The sequence below is a fragment of the Schistocerca gregaria genome, chromosome 9 (genome assembly GCF_023897955.1).
Source record: "Schistocerca gregaria isolate iqSchGreg1 chromosome 9, iqSchGreg1.2, whole genome shotgun sequence".
Classification (NCBI taxonomy): domain Eukaryota; kingdom Metazoa; phylum Arthropoda; class Insecta; order Orthoptera; family Acrididae; genus Schistocerca; species Schistocerca gregaria.
In genome coordinates, this window is record NC_064928.1 from 196,784,677 (window position 1) to 196,800,749 (window position 16,073).

The 16,073-nt window shown below is 39.9% G+C and overlaps 1 protein-coding gene across 1 annotated transcript in view; it reads right to left on the reverse strand.

The window, feature by feature from the left end:
• Nucleotides 1-2,550: 2,550 nt before the first annotated feature.
• Nucleotides 2,551-16,073, reverse strand: part of LOC126291989 (serine/threonine-protein kinase PAK mbt-like) — a 97,118-nt gene continuing 83,595 nt past the window's right edge. Inside the window, exons 8-9 of the mRNA XM_049985762.1 lie at nucleotides 15,492-15,607; nucleotides 2,551-5,374 (exon numbers count right to left, since the gene is read on the reverse strand). Of these exons, the coding sequence (XP_049841719.1) occupies nucleotides 5,213-5,374; nucleotides 15,492-15,607 (278 nt within the window). The 3' untranslated portion in view covers nucleotides 2,551-5,212. The remainder of the gene's footprint in view (nucleotides 5,375-15,491; nucleotides 15,608-16,073) is intronic.

Sequence of the window (16,073 nt, forward strand, 5' to 3'; positions counted from 1 at the left end):
CTGGTAAAATGCTAACAAATTCTGAATAACAAACGGCCACACTGAATAAATAAGGAATATTTTATGTTACACTTCATCTTCTAATTTCCATAGTAATTACAAGATTCAAAAACCTAGTCAAATACAAAGCCATAAATAAGTAACAGCTTACAAATGCTGACAATATGTTCTTTCTTCTGGGCAAGACTCATCAGGCAAAAAGCAATTGGCAAGTAGTGTAGTAGATAATAATGTGTGTTTATGTACTATACAACCTACCTTCGAAACAAATGCAAACGTGTTAACAAAAAAGGGAGAGAGAAAGAAGACAGGTGGACGGCAGGGTTCTCTTCATTTAGGTAAGGTACTAAAAAATGGACAAGTTGAGTATTATGAGACATCACCAATGTAACATTAATTAACACACAAAACTGTGACAAGTTTCTTCCGGACACTTGTTACAAACATTAAATTTCTCTCGCCAATAATTAAAATAGAGGCAACTGCTACAACATGAATAATAAATACAAGAATATATTAACTTCTGAATAAACTATACAAAGTCCATAGTGAATACTGTTAGAAATTTAAGAAATAACAGTTAAAACATTTAAATCTCTTCTAATTCTCAAACAGCTCCTCTGAAGAGAAAGACCTACTAAATATGCAGCAACTTCACAAAAAATATGCCTTGCATGTTTACCTGTACCAAAACTAATCTACAATAAGAGCACTTCATTCACTATTCACTTCAATTTCCTGTTCACAATTTTGCTAACACACTTTCAACATTATGCATATGGCGATCAGTAAATTAAAATGGTAAACAGGAGGCAGAATGTAATTTATAATCATAGCCTGCATGTCAGACAAAGTGTCACTTGAACAAGGTATCAAAGCTTTATCCATTTTATACTGAACAGACAGGATTAAAATACCACGCCCACTTCACAGTTTTGAAATAAGGCAAAAACATTATAATCAACTTAATAAATACTTTTGGCTAAAGAAGACCACTCATCAAAAAGCTGGAGTGTTGAGTTTTTGATAGGTACACAGAAAAGAAAGAAAACTTGCTGCTTATGGAGTTATTCTTTGATGAGCTAGAGTACACACACACACACACACACACACACACACACACACACACACACACACACACACACAGAGAGAGAGAGAGAGAGAGAGAGAGAGAGGCCAGTACCGTGTATTTTACACTAGCTTCTGCTTTCCAGTGAGTGGTCTCATTCAATCCACAAGTGTTTACATTCTACAAGAACTTTCCTATAGTATCCAATGAACTTTGCACCAAAACAAAAATTCTAGAGCAAATAAATTGAGGAGACCAGAAACAACACTTCTACTTTGTAGAGTGGAAAAAATCCACATGGAAACCTTGTAACAATTATAGACAAAACCAAATAATTTTATTTTAATAATAATACACCCCCCCCCCCCCCCCCTCCTTTGCAAAGGCATTAAAACTATGAAATGACACATCATCTTCAAGTGAGCATTCTGAGGTTGGAATATTTACACTCAAACCTTTCTGTTACTCAAAATGTTAAATCAATCATACCATTCTAAAATCCATGCTGCATAAAACATGCAGACAGCTGTTCTGTAAAAAAAACATTCAGTGTTCACTTTTTATAAATAAATTAAAGAACATTACGACTAGCAAAATTATTTTCTTTCATATATACATCCGGACTCTTCGCATGACATACAGTATTACTGATGAGTGCAAACATGTGGATATTCAATTAAAAACTGACTTGAATCCACTTTTGTAGAAATGTCTATAACATTATTATCTATGGGAAATGCAATTCAGAAGGAATTGCATGAACAAGTTAATGTGCAGATTATCTTTTACAAAACATTTAGCCAATAAAATCACAGAAAACTAAAATAAAGAGTACTGAACAATCTGAAGAAAAACTGTCATATTACCTTTTGAGAGTTAGTAGATTTTTCCATTTTATGTGACACAGCAAGCAAATACAGTACATCTACATACTCCAAAGAGGGATATTTAACAATAAAATTTCACCACTCTCCTGTTGCCTGCTCTACATTTTAAAATGTATTTAAAATGATTATTCATATAAAATAACTGGATACATGTGTGTTGAAGACAAGAGCAACAACTAAACGATTCTCCCTCAGAAACATTAATGAGAGAGAACAGCACAATATCTTAGCAAATATCTCATAACACCACCTTCATTTACAAATATATTTCATTACTTTTGTAAATAATTTTTTTTTGTCCAAACAACCTCTTGTAAAAGGATGCATCAAAAGTGTAGCCAGTCATCCAGAAAAGCTTAGTTTTGTCACAGTGGATCAAGAGGGAATCCATCACAGGAAAATTCATGACTGTTGCTTATGGATGCAGGCAGGAGGTGCACATGCCTGAAATTTGCTGACTATGAGGTGAATCATCACAGCACATGGATAATGGCACATGGGAACAAACTGATCTTTTTTCCGTTTTTAGAACATAACATGCTCAGCTTTTAGTAACAGTGGAGAACTGAACCACTTTCCCACAAAATTTTACCCCCCCCCCCCCCCCCCCCCCCCAGAAGGTGCTTGTATAAAAACTGGCGATTCAAAATCTAGGCAAGGTTCTTGTAACAAAACAAGATAGTTCTGTACAAATGCATCAAATCACAGAGAAAGGGAATAAAATGTTATGGGAATACACTACAAGTGGACGCATAATTACAGCTCTGAGATTAATATATGTTGTGTGGCAGGTACACTGTATTAGAGAAACTTGCATAGAATGAAAGGCATTGAAAGACTAAATGTAATATATTGAAATGGTAATCACAATGCAACAACAACAACACAACTGTTATTAACATAATAACAGGATCAAGTGCACTGTCAAATTTTGCTGCCAAAGAAAATGCTTCAAATACATAATCAAGATCGCCAAATTACTTCTGTTAAGTATGACAAAAATTAACTCTTGTTAATATACACAATGTCTGAGATAATATAATTTATCATGGCCAAACCTAAATGAATCAGTGTCTGAAGAATTCAACATCAAGTAAATTTAATTTTAAAATTAAACAGCTCTCTCTCTCTCTCTCTCTCTCTCTCTCTCTCTCTCTCTCTCACACACACACACACACACACACACACACACACACACACACCTGTATGGCTACACTGTACCAGCAAAATACACAATGCCAAGACTGCAGTTCAGCAGACACACCATGGTAGGGGGTGGTGATTGTTGACGGCTGGCGTGGGTGAGGTGAGAAAAGTGGCGGGTAGCAGGAGGAAGGATTGGCAAGAGTGACTAATGGCTCGAGGGGTGATAACAGTTGTGCAAGATAGTAATGTGGGGGAGAGAGGTAGCAGCTGCACAGAATAGGAAAGCAACACACAGGAATTGGAACTGTTGAGTTTGTGCACTGCATGATGATACGGGGGAGAGGATTTCAGGGAGGAGGAGGTTGGGGGGGGGGGGGAGGGTGACAGGACAGAGGAAGATGAGGCTTTGGGAAAGAGGGTATGGGTGCAGGCACCTGTTACTTCTCTCTCCCACATTTCTATGCCATATGCCTGCTGTCACCCTCCCAGCCACCAGCCCCCACACGCCCTCCTCCTCCTCCTCCTCTCAATCATTTTCTCGGCTGTATACGTGTGAGTGTGTGTGAGGGGAGGGGGGAAGATGGGAGGGGGGAGGGGGAAGGGGGAGGCGGAGAGGGGAGGCAGTGTGCACAGGGGTATGTATGTATTTGTCCGAAAGCTTCAGTCTTCCTTATGTGCCTGTCAGCAAATATGACACCATCCAGATGCAATGAGAACAGCCCATATAAGCTAAATTCAAAAATAACCAATCAACTGACATGCTGCAACATGAAGACAACAATACATTTACATGAATGGCTAACAACTAACCCCCAGTCTCTCTCATCTTACGCTTTCTGTGACTTCCCTAAACCATTCTATGGGAACATAAGGAAGGTTTCCTTCTGCCAGGGCAGTGCTTAACTGCTACAAAAATACTGTCTTAACTCATTGTATGCAAAGGCCACTGAGATACTTCATTTTATCCTTTCATTAGGAAACACACATTTTGTTTACCATACACCTTAAAGACTGCACAACTATACAAAGATAGATGAGTTGCAACAAATTTCAATCAATTAATTACTAAATGGGAAGAATTTACTGTACCACATACAAATCATTGTAAATGCACTTCTAGTAGTTAAAAGAACTCTGTCACAGCTGCCTTAGAGCATTGTTTCCTATTTGCTGCACACAACTTGATAAATAAACCTTTCAATCAAGCAAAGATGATGAACACATGAAAATTTCCACATGGGTTTTTCACCTAATGAACATATATTTCCAGTCCAGCATACATCTTTCACTCTACACTCGAGTGTACGCTGCAATGAAACTTCCCGAGAGAATAAAAGTGTGTGCTGGACCAGATCTTTTCACAAAGATCATTGGTTTTCACAGGAATTCTTCTATTGAAGTCTGTAAAATGCAAAGCTTGCACACAGTTTTAGTCCCTTGGGAAGTTCCATATCAGTATTACTGCTTAATGTTGAATGTTCTTGAAGCGAGATAAACTTAACTATTTTCTTGTAAATACGTTCAAGAACTTGCACTAGATACCAGCAAACAGAAATACATTTTTATTTCCATCCTTTGATCCAATCTTTGGAAAGCTTTAATAACACGTACATACATGAAGGTAGATTCTTGCTGTTACTAATGCAGTATCCTATTTACTTCTCAAAAAGTCTCATTTACTGCTACTCACTAATAAAAATATTATATAAAATTCCGGGTGCTACAGTACACAATAAGTACATTTTCAACATCTGTATCTAGAAATTTTGCCCACATAATTCCACATTTACTGGGCAATAATCATTAGCTGAGGTAAATACAAGCTCAATACCCTTAACAACAACATATGGAAACTGACCACTATACACAGGCAGATCTCACCACAGTATCAATAAGTTCTTCAAAATGACGATGAAGAGATAAACGCACAAGCTGCCAAATCCACGAATATAGTTTCCCACTTTGTGTTCAACCAGACCCGTGTTAAAAAGGATCACTTTGTGATCATTTTGTGGTAGAATTAGGTAGATGTGCACTGGAATGGCACAAACAGGCACTTGACTGTGTAACATACACTACTCGGGTTACTGTGTGAGGTCGGCTTCTGCGGCTAGCAGCTGCTGTGGCGTGAGCCTCTCATGAGCGGCACCAGGAGTGCCGGGGAGCCCGCCTGCCTCAGGAAAGGGTGCTGCAGCAGCTCCGCCGCTGTCGCCCTCTGCGCAGGATCTCGGACAAGCATCCTCTCCAAGAATCCCTGCAGCCTCGGTGATACCTGCAATAATGGTGCACAAGTACAGGGCTAAAATTCCCTTATTCTTTTTTTAACAGTGGTTGTGCAGCAATACAGGCCACAAAAGATGAGTGATGCGTATCCCTACATCATCTTGCTAATGAATAATGCTCGCAACCAATAGTTACCAATATAAATAAAAACCAATGTTTCTTTGGATGTTTATCCTCAATGCATTCCTAAAGCATTCATCTGACTGCAACAGAACTTTGGTGATTTGTTCTGCCCCCCCCCCCCCCTCCCCAACCCCACCCCAAAAAAAAGTATTACAAATAGTTCAGGAGATATGGTATCATAAAGAATGTGATGTCAGCACACAAAAATATCCATATTTATGTATCCACTATTTGTGAATGACAGCACTTCGTGACTGACAAAAAAATTGACATAATTTGTAATTTTAAATCATTACAAAAAAGATTCTCACTGACGTCCCTCCCCACACACAAATTGATGAAAAGCAAAGGTATCGCTTACAACATTTTTGCTGTATTTGTCGTAAAACTACTACATCAGGCTTGATGTTTTAATGTAGTACTTTGTAATGGCTAACTTTATTTGCAACATGTTTGCATATGGTATTCACATATCTCACTAAGAGTGCTGGCAAATTTATGTCATTGTACAACATATGGTTCAGGTGATATGACATCATAAACATTAAGGTGCATGAGAAACTGTGGTGCCAGGTATAACATTTTGTTTTATTACTTCTCTGCTACTGAAGTTATTCGCAATATGTATCACACGCACATATATTTTTTAAAGTATATTACACCATGGGTGTATTCCAGTGCAACACTGGGATAAGATTTCAAATCAATCAGTCAGAACTTTCGAAGATTTGCAATTAGGAACATTTACGTTTTCTATTCAGTTGTCCTTCAAAGCAAATATTGGAAAATTCTTGACTTACTGGTTTAAAATTTTGACAAAACTTTGCATTCTGTAATGAATCAAGGTGTGTTATAAATAATCTGACTGAATTCTTGAATTTTTCAGGCATGCTGCCGCACTTGTTGATATTTAAAATTGACATGCCTCTCATTTTGCTCAGTCCACCAGAGGTTTGCAATGGTACCAGGCCTGCAGTGAAAAAGATAATGAACAATATCATCGAAGCTAGAATCTTAAAAGGGAATTTTAAAGGAGAAGATGAACTATTACCACACACCCCAATGATTTCAACAGATATGCCATTTGAGTTCAAATGCTTCAGTTTCCAGTGTGACTCACATTTGACGCCACCAACATAGCGTAGGGACAATCACTACAAGTGGGTGACCTAAATTTGAAAAATCCTTGCTTCTCACATCGAGAACTGTTCATGGCTTGCTCTTACATTGGGAAACATCTGACTTTTTCATGTAGGCACCAGACAGAAAAATCAAAAATATTGTGTGTTCAAAAGCACTTCAATAAAAAGATTATAAAACAAAACACGTTTTTTTCTTTGTATCGCAATGCAACACATGCCAATTACAGCTAGTTTACATGAGGTCTGTTCAAAAAATTGCACAACTTTGTCTACAAAATTTTTCTCTGCTTACCTTTTACTTATTGTACATGATCTCCTTCGAAATACTTTCCTCCACGATTGATACACCACTTTCAACACCATTTCCAATTCTCGACGCCTCTTGCTGGATCGTACAAAGTGCTGTCTGCGAATTTTCTTTTATCTCATCTATTATTGCTAATCTTCATCCTTTCAATGGGGTTTTCAACTTTGGAAATAAGAAAAAGTCTGCTGGGACCAGGTGTGGAGAATGTGGAGGATGAGGCAGAACAGTGATTTCATTTTTTGTGCAAGAGTCACAACTAACAGGGATGAATGTGCAGGTGCGGTACTGTGATGCAAGAGCCATGAATTGTGTCAGCACATCTCAGGTCATTTCCTTCTCACATTCTCTTGCAGCTTCGCAACATGTCCCGAGTAGTACCATCTATTAATAGTTTGTTCCACTGGCAGTAATTCATAATGAACTTATCCTTCAAAGTCAAAGAAAAGTATCAGTATGGCTTTGACATTTGACCTGACCTGACAAGCTCTTTTTAGTGTTGGAGAATCTTTCCTGACCCATTGTGAAGTCTGAATCTTTGTCTTAACATTAAAACCACAAAACCATGTCTCAATACCAGTTATAATTATCTTAAGGAACTCTTGTTCTCCTTTGCATGATACAAAAGTTCTTCACAGATAGCAAGGCAAGGGTTTTTCTGGTCTTGACTCATGAGCTGTGAGACACACACTTGGCAGCAACATGATGCATACCAAGATGCTGTGTCAGGATTTCATGACACGATCCAACTGAAATGTTACATTCTTCTGTAATCTCTCGGACAGTCAATCTTTGACTGGCACATAAAATTTCATTGACATTCCTAAGAAACACAGCTGGTATATGTCGAGTGGCATCCTGAACGAAGGTCATCTTTAACTTCCAGCAGACCATTTTTAAATTGTGTGAATCATTCGTACCACTGAATATGGCTTAAGCGCTCACCATCATCATCTGCATCGTTTGGTGTGTGTCTGTAACAGTTTTCTCAAGTTTCTCGCAAAATTTAATGCAGACGCATTGCTCCCCTAACTCTGCCATCTTGAAATTCACAAACTGTGTGACACAATGATCTACTCAATACTGCACTGAACAATAACAGACATACAACAATGGAATTTCCAGCAATTACATGTTAAACAGAGGCTTGTGCAAGGATGCCAACCGCATTTCACTCCGACATGCCATTGGCACGAAATTATGAATGTTCTGGAATTTTTTTAAACAAACTGTATATAATAAAACTAACTATTTGGCTTGGCTTCGCAGGAGTAGTATTAAGTGTCTATAGCCCGATGGCTTGTCTGGTGTAACGGTAATTTTGTTTATGGACCACTGCATAGAGTTAGGCTCAAAATTCATAGAGTGATGTTGGGTAACCAAAAATCATCACTTTCATATAACTGAAATGATGTAAATAAAATAGAAAGAAACTTCCACATGGGAAAAATATATTAAAAACAAAGATTCCAAGACTTACCAAGCGGGAAAGTGCCGGCAGACAGGCACAATAAAATAACACACACACAAAATTACGAGCTTTCACAACTGGCGGTTGCTTCGTCAGGAAAGAGGGAAGGAGGAGGAAAGATGAAAGGATGTGGGTTTTAAAGGAGAGGGTAAGGAGCCATTCCAATCCCGGGAGTGGAAAGACTTACCTTAAGGGGAAAAAAGGATAGGTATATACTCGCGCGCACAAACACAAACACACACACACACACACACACACACACACACATCCATCCATACATATACAGACACAAGCAGACATATTTAAAGGCAAAGAGTTTGGGCAGAGATGTCAGTCGAGGCGGAAGTGTGGAGGCAAAGATGATGTTGAATGACAGGTGAGGTATGAGTGGCGGCAACTTGAAATTAGCGGAGACTGAGGCCTGGTGGATAACGAGAAGAGAGAATATATTGGAAGGACAAGTTGCCATCTCCGGAGTTTGGATAGGTTGGTGTTGGTGGGAAGTATCCAGATAACCCGGACGGTGTAACACTGTGCCAAGATGTGCTGACCGTGCACCACGGCATGTTTAGCCACAGGGTGATCCTCATTACCAACAAACACTGTCTGCCTGTGTCCATTCATGCAAATGGACAGTTTGTTGCTGGTCATTCCCACATAGAAAGCGTCACAGTGTAGGAAGGTCAGTTGGTAAATCACGTGGGTGCTTTCACACGTGGCTCTGCCTTTGATCGTGTACACCTTCCGGGTTACAGGACTGGAGTAGCTGGTGGTGGGAGGGTGCATAGGACAGGTTTTACACTGGGAGCGGTTACAAGGGTAGGAGCCAGAGGGTAGGGAAGGTGGTTTGGGGATTTCATAGGCATGAACCAAGAGGTTACGAAGGTTAGGTGGACGGCGGAAAGACACTTTTGGTGGAGTGGGGAGGATTTCATGAATGATGGATCTCATTTTGGGGCAGGATTTTAGGAAGTCGTATCCCTGCTGGAGAGCCACATTCAGAGTCTGATCCAGTCCCGGGAAGTATCCTGTCACAAATGGGGCACTTTTGGGTTTCTTCTGTGAGAGGTTCTGTGTTTGAGGGGATGAGGAAGTGGCTCTGGTGATTTGCTTCTGTACCAGGTCGGGAGGGTAGCTGCGGGATGCGAAAGCTGTTTTCAGGTTTTTGGTGTAATGGTTCAGGGATTCAGGACTGGAGCAGATTCGTTTGCCACGAAGGCCTAGGCTGTAGGGAAGGGACCATTTGATATGGATTGGGTGACAGCTGTCATAATGGAGGTACTGTTGCTTGTTGGTGGGTTTGATATGATGTAAACGTGCATGTGAAAGATAAAACAACATGGCTGATGTAGATGTACAACTAGTGACCGCACTCCTCTAGTAAATCTCATTCTGCACTGACCCATTATTCAGACTCATTGCCACAACTCTTTGTCACATACTCTTTGTTGTAGACCCTCTTGCCCTGCCACAGAAAGAACTACATCTGCATCTTGATTTGATTTGCAGAAAGCCGAAAATTGAGTCATCTGCTGTGCTGTTGAACTCTGAAGTTAAGCAACTCACTATGGATTATTCAAATAATGTGCAGTGAATTATGAGTGCGAATGGTGATTCCCTTTCAAAGTCTTCTGTTCTCATCTGCAAGGAATTTCTGAACACAATGTCATTCTCTATTTTTAAGGAGTCAAGAAGATCATGCCCAAGTCTGTTAATTCCTTTTGAAGCTCACAAATCCACCAATGTTTATGAGCGATGCTGCTATTTTTCTGCTGGTGCAGTTTATTGTGCAGTTACGCAGAGCGGTGCTTCCAAGCGTTTCTGCCGTTCACTGTTAGATGGCAATGGCACCGTTTTCACAGTACCAGATGTCTAACTCAACATAGTTCGGCCAATCTGCATAAAAATCCCTACAGTAGTTTCTGACATTAACCCAAACCAACAGACAAAACCGCAGGAACCGATTCTATTTAAAAAATTCTGGAACATTTGTAATTCCACACCAATGCTGTGTTGGAGTGAAATGTGATTAGCCTCCCTGCACACGGTTGTGTTTAATATGTAACTGCTGGAAGTTTCATTGCTGTGTGTCTGTTAGTTATTGTTCAGTGCTGTACTGAGTAGAGTGTTGTGTCACACAGTTTGCATATTTCGAGTTGGCAGAGTTAGAGAAGCAATGCATCCACATTAAATTTTGCTTGAAACTCAAGAAAACCTTTACAGAGACATACCAAATGATGCAGGAAACCCACAGTGATGTAGCCACACTCAGTGTTATGAAGGTTTCACATAGTTCACTTGTGTCTACAATTACCCTCGTTCAGGATTCCCTTTGACATCTTCCAACAATGCTCATGTCAGTAACATTAATGAAATTGTGCATGCTAATCAGAGACTGACTGTCGAAGACGTTGCAGAAGAATGTAGCATTTCAGTTGGATCATGTCATGAAATCCTGACACAGCATCTTGGAATACATCATGTTTCTACGTTGCTGCCAAATTCATCTCATGGCTCATGAGTCAAGACTAGAAAGGCCTTCGCCTTGCAATCTGTGAAGAGATTTTGGATTACACAAATGAAAACAAGTTGTTTCTTACAAGAATAATAACTGGTGATGGGACGTGTTTCTACAGTTATGATGTCGATACCAAGGTTTAATCTTCACAATTAGATGAGAGAGGTTCTCCAAGACCAAAAAAAGCTCATCAGGTGAGATCAAATGTCAAAGCCATGCTGATAGTAATTTTAAGGATTAGTTCAGTATGAATTCGTGCCACAGGGACAAACTGTTAATTGATAGTACTTTTGGGATGTGTTGCAACACGTGCATGAAAATGTGAGAAGGAAATGGCCTGAAACATGCTGACACAATTCATGGCTCTTGCATCATAATGACGCACCCACACATTCACCCCTGTTGGTATGTGACTCTTGCACTAAAAATGAAATCACTGTGCTGCCTCATCCTCCATAATCTCCAGACCTGGCTCCAGCACTTTTTTTTATTTCCAAAATTGAAAACCCTGTTGAAAGGACGAAGATTTGCAACAACAGACAAGATAAAAGAAAATTCGCAGATGGCGCTTTGCGGGTTTCCAGCAAGAGGCGTACCAAGACTGCTTGCAGAAGTGGTGTATCAATTGTGGAGGTAAGTATTTTGAAGGAGACCAGGCACAATAAATAAAAGGCAAGCATAGAACAATTTTGTGGACAAAGTTCTGGAATTTTTTGAACAGACCCCATATATATAAAGGATACAAAAAAGAAACATAAAACAACATACCAAATATAAAGGTACAGATATTGTGAATTTCTTTCACTTTTATTTTTGCACATGGTGAGCTTTATCATGGGATGACACATGCCTCCATCAAGAGAAGGTGATTGCAGTGACTCAGAGAGGAAATACCTGCTCGGAGGGATAAAGATTATTCCGCAGATTGCCATTTACCCCTGGAGATGCACAGACTTCCAAACCACTGTCACATTAGCAGCAGAATGTTGTAAAAGACAGAAAATGAAGTTTTGACAGAGTACTAATATTCAGTATACTGAATGATGAAGGTAGTCACGTAATGTGGTTAATGTAATGAGTAACGATAGAGAGAACATATGATTTGTTAAGTCAACTCTCACGTCACAAGTTAGTAACAGAAAAGTGGTGTAGTAATTCTGGATCCTGAAGTAAGTGTAATGAAATTGTAGAAGTAGTTCGAGAGAACAAAACTGAGAATAATCTCTACAAACAGCTCACAAGAAAAAAAGGCATTCATTCAATGTACGTTACAATATTGCTGGCAATCAAAATTGCGAAACCACTTGGAACAGCAAATAATGAAAATTTACTTATTGTGCCTGTACTTATAGTAGGGAAAAAACTGTAGTTTTACACATACTGGCAGTAACAATGATATCTAATGTGCCTGAGCAACATCAGGCAGGTATTTGCATTATTTTCAATGTGTTTATGTTAGATTTATTTCCAGATAGTCACACAATTTTGTTTCTTGACAATACAGCATCATTCTTCTCTCTGAACAAGGTGCTTTGCAGTGCAGGCCACCACCACATTTTAGCCAATGGCTGTAAGACGATGGGATCTGCTTTTCCGAGAACCTCACAGTGCTTCATTACAACAATTAAAAATAAATGAAATGATGCTTTGTAATTGAGCCTGTGATTGATACAATGAAAAGGTTAGTAGCCATTATGAATCAGTTGATGGCAGATGTGGTCGTTTCACGCTGCAAATATTTGTATGTTCGCAGTCAGTGAGGAATTTAGCCACGTATCTCACAACAAAATCATTGGTATGAAGAGTTCATTGGAGAAAAATATGTGGGATTTCTGTGTATTTTAATTCAAGAGCACAAAATATTCCAGGTCCCTGTGTTTGAAATTAATGAAGTACCACACAAATGCAAATGTTACGTACACTGACTGAAAATATTATTCTCAGATATCTCTGAATTGAGAGTGTATTGTCATTGAGCAATATAGTCATCTCTGACTAAATAACTACAAACAACTACAGCTTAGATCTTCATGGCAAATGAACCATTACACCAATAACCTGAAAACAACTTTCGCATCCTGCAACTACCCTCCCGACCTGGTACAGAAGCAAATCACCAGAGCCACTTCCTCATCCCCTCAAACCCAGAACCTCCCACAGAAGAACCCCAAAAGTGCCCCACTTGTGACAGGATACTTTCCAGGACTGGATCAGACTCTGAATGTGACTCTCCAGCAGGGATACAACTTCCTAAAATCCTGCCCTGAAATGAGATCCATCCTTCATGAAAACCTCCCCACTCCATCAAGAGTGTCTTTCCGCCATCCACCTAACCTTCATAACCTCTTGGTTCATCCCTATGAAATCCCCAAACCACCTTCCCTACCCTCTGGTTCCTACCCTTGTAACTGCCCTTGGTGTAAAACCTGTCCCATGCACCCTCCCACCACCAGCTACTCCAGTCCTGTAACCCGGAAGGTGTACACGATCAAAGGCAGAGCCACGTGTGAAAGCACCCACGTGATTTACCAACTGACCTGCCTACAATGTGAAGCCTTCTATGTGGGAATGACCAGCAACAAACTGTCCATTCGCATGAACGGACACAGGCAGACAGTATTTGTTGGTAATGAGGATCACCCTGTGGTTAAACATGCCTTGGTGCACTGCCAGCACATCTTGGCACTGTGATACACCGTCCGGGTTATCTGGATACTTCCCACTGACACCAACCTATCAGAACTCTGGAGATGGGAACTTTCCCTTCAATATATTCTCTCTTCCTGTTACCCACCAGGCCTCAACCTCCGCTAATGTGAAGCTGCTGCCCCTCATACCTCACCTGTCTTACAACAACATCTTTGCCTCTGTACTTCCGCCTCGACTGACATCTCTGCCCAACTTCTTTGCGTTTACATATGTCTGTATATGTGCGAATGGATGTGTGTGTGTGTGTGTGTGTGTGTGTGTGTGTGTGTGTGTGTGTGTGTGTGTGTGTACCTGTTCTTTTTTCCCCCTAAGGTAAGTCTTTCTGCTCCCAGGATTGGAATGACTCCTTACCCTCTCCCTTAAAACCCGCATCCTTTCATCTCTCACTCTCCTTCCCTCTTTCCTGAAGAAGCAACCTACGGTTGCGAAAGCTTAAATATTTGTGTGTTTTTTATTGTGTCTATCAACATACCAGTGCTTTCTCGTTTGGTAAGTTACAGCATCTTTGTTTTTTATATAAATTATTTAATTGGATAGATAAAAAAGCTAATCACCAAGTGGCAGCAGAACACACACATAAAAGACAGTTGTCCAACAATCAGTCTTTCCTTCTCATCCCATACAGTAAGTCTCCCCTGAACTGAAGTTCTGGGTGACTTTCCCGAAATCTACCCCTTTTCCTAGACCTCTCCAGTCCTTTTCCTTCACCCCTCTTCCTTCCCCTTCAACCCTTCTGCCTGAAGGAGGAGCCACTGGCTCTGAAAGTTGCCAATTACAACCATCTTTTATGCACGTGTTCTGCCGCCACTTGGTGAGCAGATTTTTTATCTATTCTATTACATAAATAATTACCAAGTTTGATTCTACAAGTGCAATTAATTAATACTGTGCTCTATTCAGAATTGTCCACCAGACCTGCATATTTATGAGAAGAATGTGTCGATAGTATTGGAGAGCTAATATTTTTATGAATACAAAGACACGATAATATAATTAAAAAACAGCTTCAGATATGTGGTTTTTCTTCGAATTTCCTACAAGTCTGATGCCTATAAGTTTACAAATGCTTCAAGAAGCACCAAAATCAATTTTGAAAGAAACACAAAAATATAAAATTAAATTTACAGATCATTTGAGGGTACACAAGATGTGAAGTTCAGTATACACGGAGCTGTCACTTTGATTGCGTCAATGACTCTAATCCGGCTGAGCACCAAGCTGAACTGAGCTCGGATGACATGTGGGTATGTCACTTCATGCTGCTTCAACTCTACAGCAGATTTCTTGGCTTCAGTATTAGCTGCTGACAAGTGATGCATGCCAGGATCTCAGCAACCTGTGATCAGATGTTTCCAAAGGGTTAGATGTCTGTACAACATCCCAGCCAGCACAACAGAAGGATGCCCTGTGTATCAAGCTAGGTCAACATGCAATCTTGCAGTATATTGTTGAAAGATAACATCACGGAGACATCAAAGACAAGGGTACACATCAGATATTTAATGGCTGTTCGCTAAACCACCACCTATGTGGACCAGAGGTGACCATCCCCCCTCCCCCGCCACGATGTGAAGCCATTTTAGCTGATGACCATGAATATCCTATTTGAAACTACTGAATCTGTGATGCTGGGCACTGCAAATAATTAGTGTGCTTTAAGAAGAAGAAGGAGGAGGAGGAGGAGGAGGAGGAGGAGGAGGAGGAGGAGGTCACCAAGGATCATGACTGGCTGGTCACTAAACTTAAAAGTCACAGTATCAGTTAAAATATCTCCATTGTTACAGAGGGAAAACTAAAAATATGCCTAGGTACAAAGCTAGAATACACCAAAAAACTTACCTTGTGAGTGTTCTTCAGTTTTGGAGGAGGCATATCCCTTATCCGGCGCATTGCTTGCAGTGGTGGTTCATTGAAGAAAGGAGGTTCACCATCAACCATCTCTATCACCATAATACCTAGAACAACAAGGGGCTAAGATTTAAATACTGATACAAGGTTTATCCTCAATGTTTGTTTAAACTGTTAGAATCCTGTTTTGCCTGAAATGATTTAGAGAAACCAAGGAAACATTAAACCAGGATAACTGGACGGATAACTGCAAATTGCTACTACATACTGTAAGTGCAGTCTCATAACTGCTAAGCCATCTCACTATGTATTAGGTGTACCCAGTCAACATAGACCAAAAAAGGCTGACTGGTCAAAAAATATGTGTAGTTACAAATTTCTGCACAGGGTGTAGGGTGGGTGGAGGGGAAGGCTGTTTAGAGATAATTTTTTTATGTTTTTCTCACATAACTTGAAATCCACAGTTTCTAGCAAAAGTGTTTTCCAGTAGAAAATTAAACTATGTAAATTTTCCTACAAAAAATGTGAGGGGGAAAAAAGAAAGAGGGGAGGGATGAAAAATCTTAGATTATT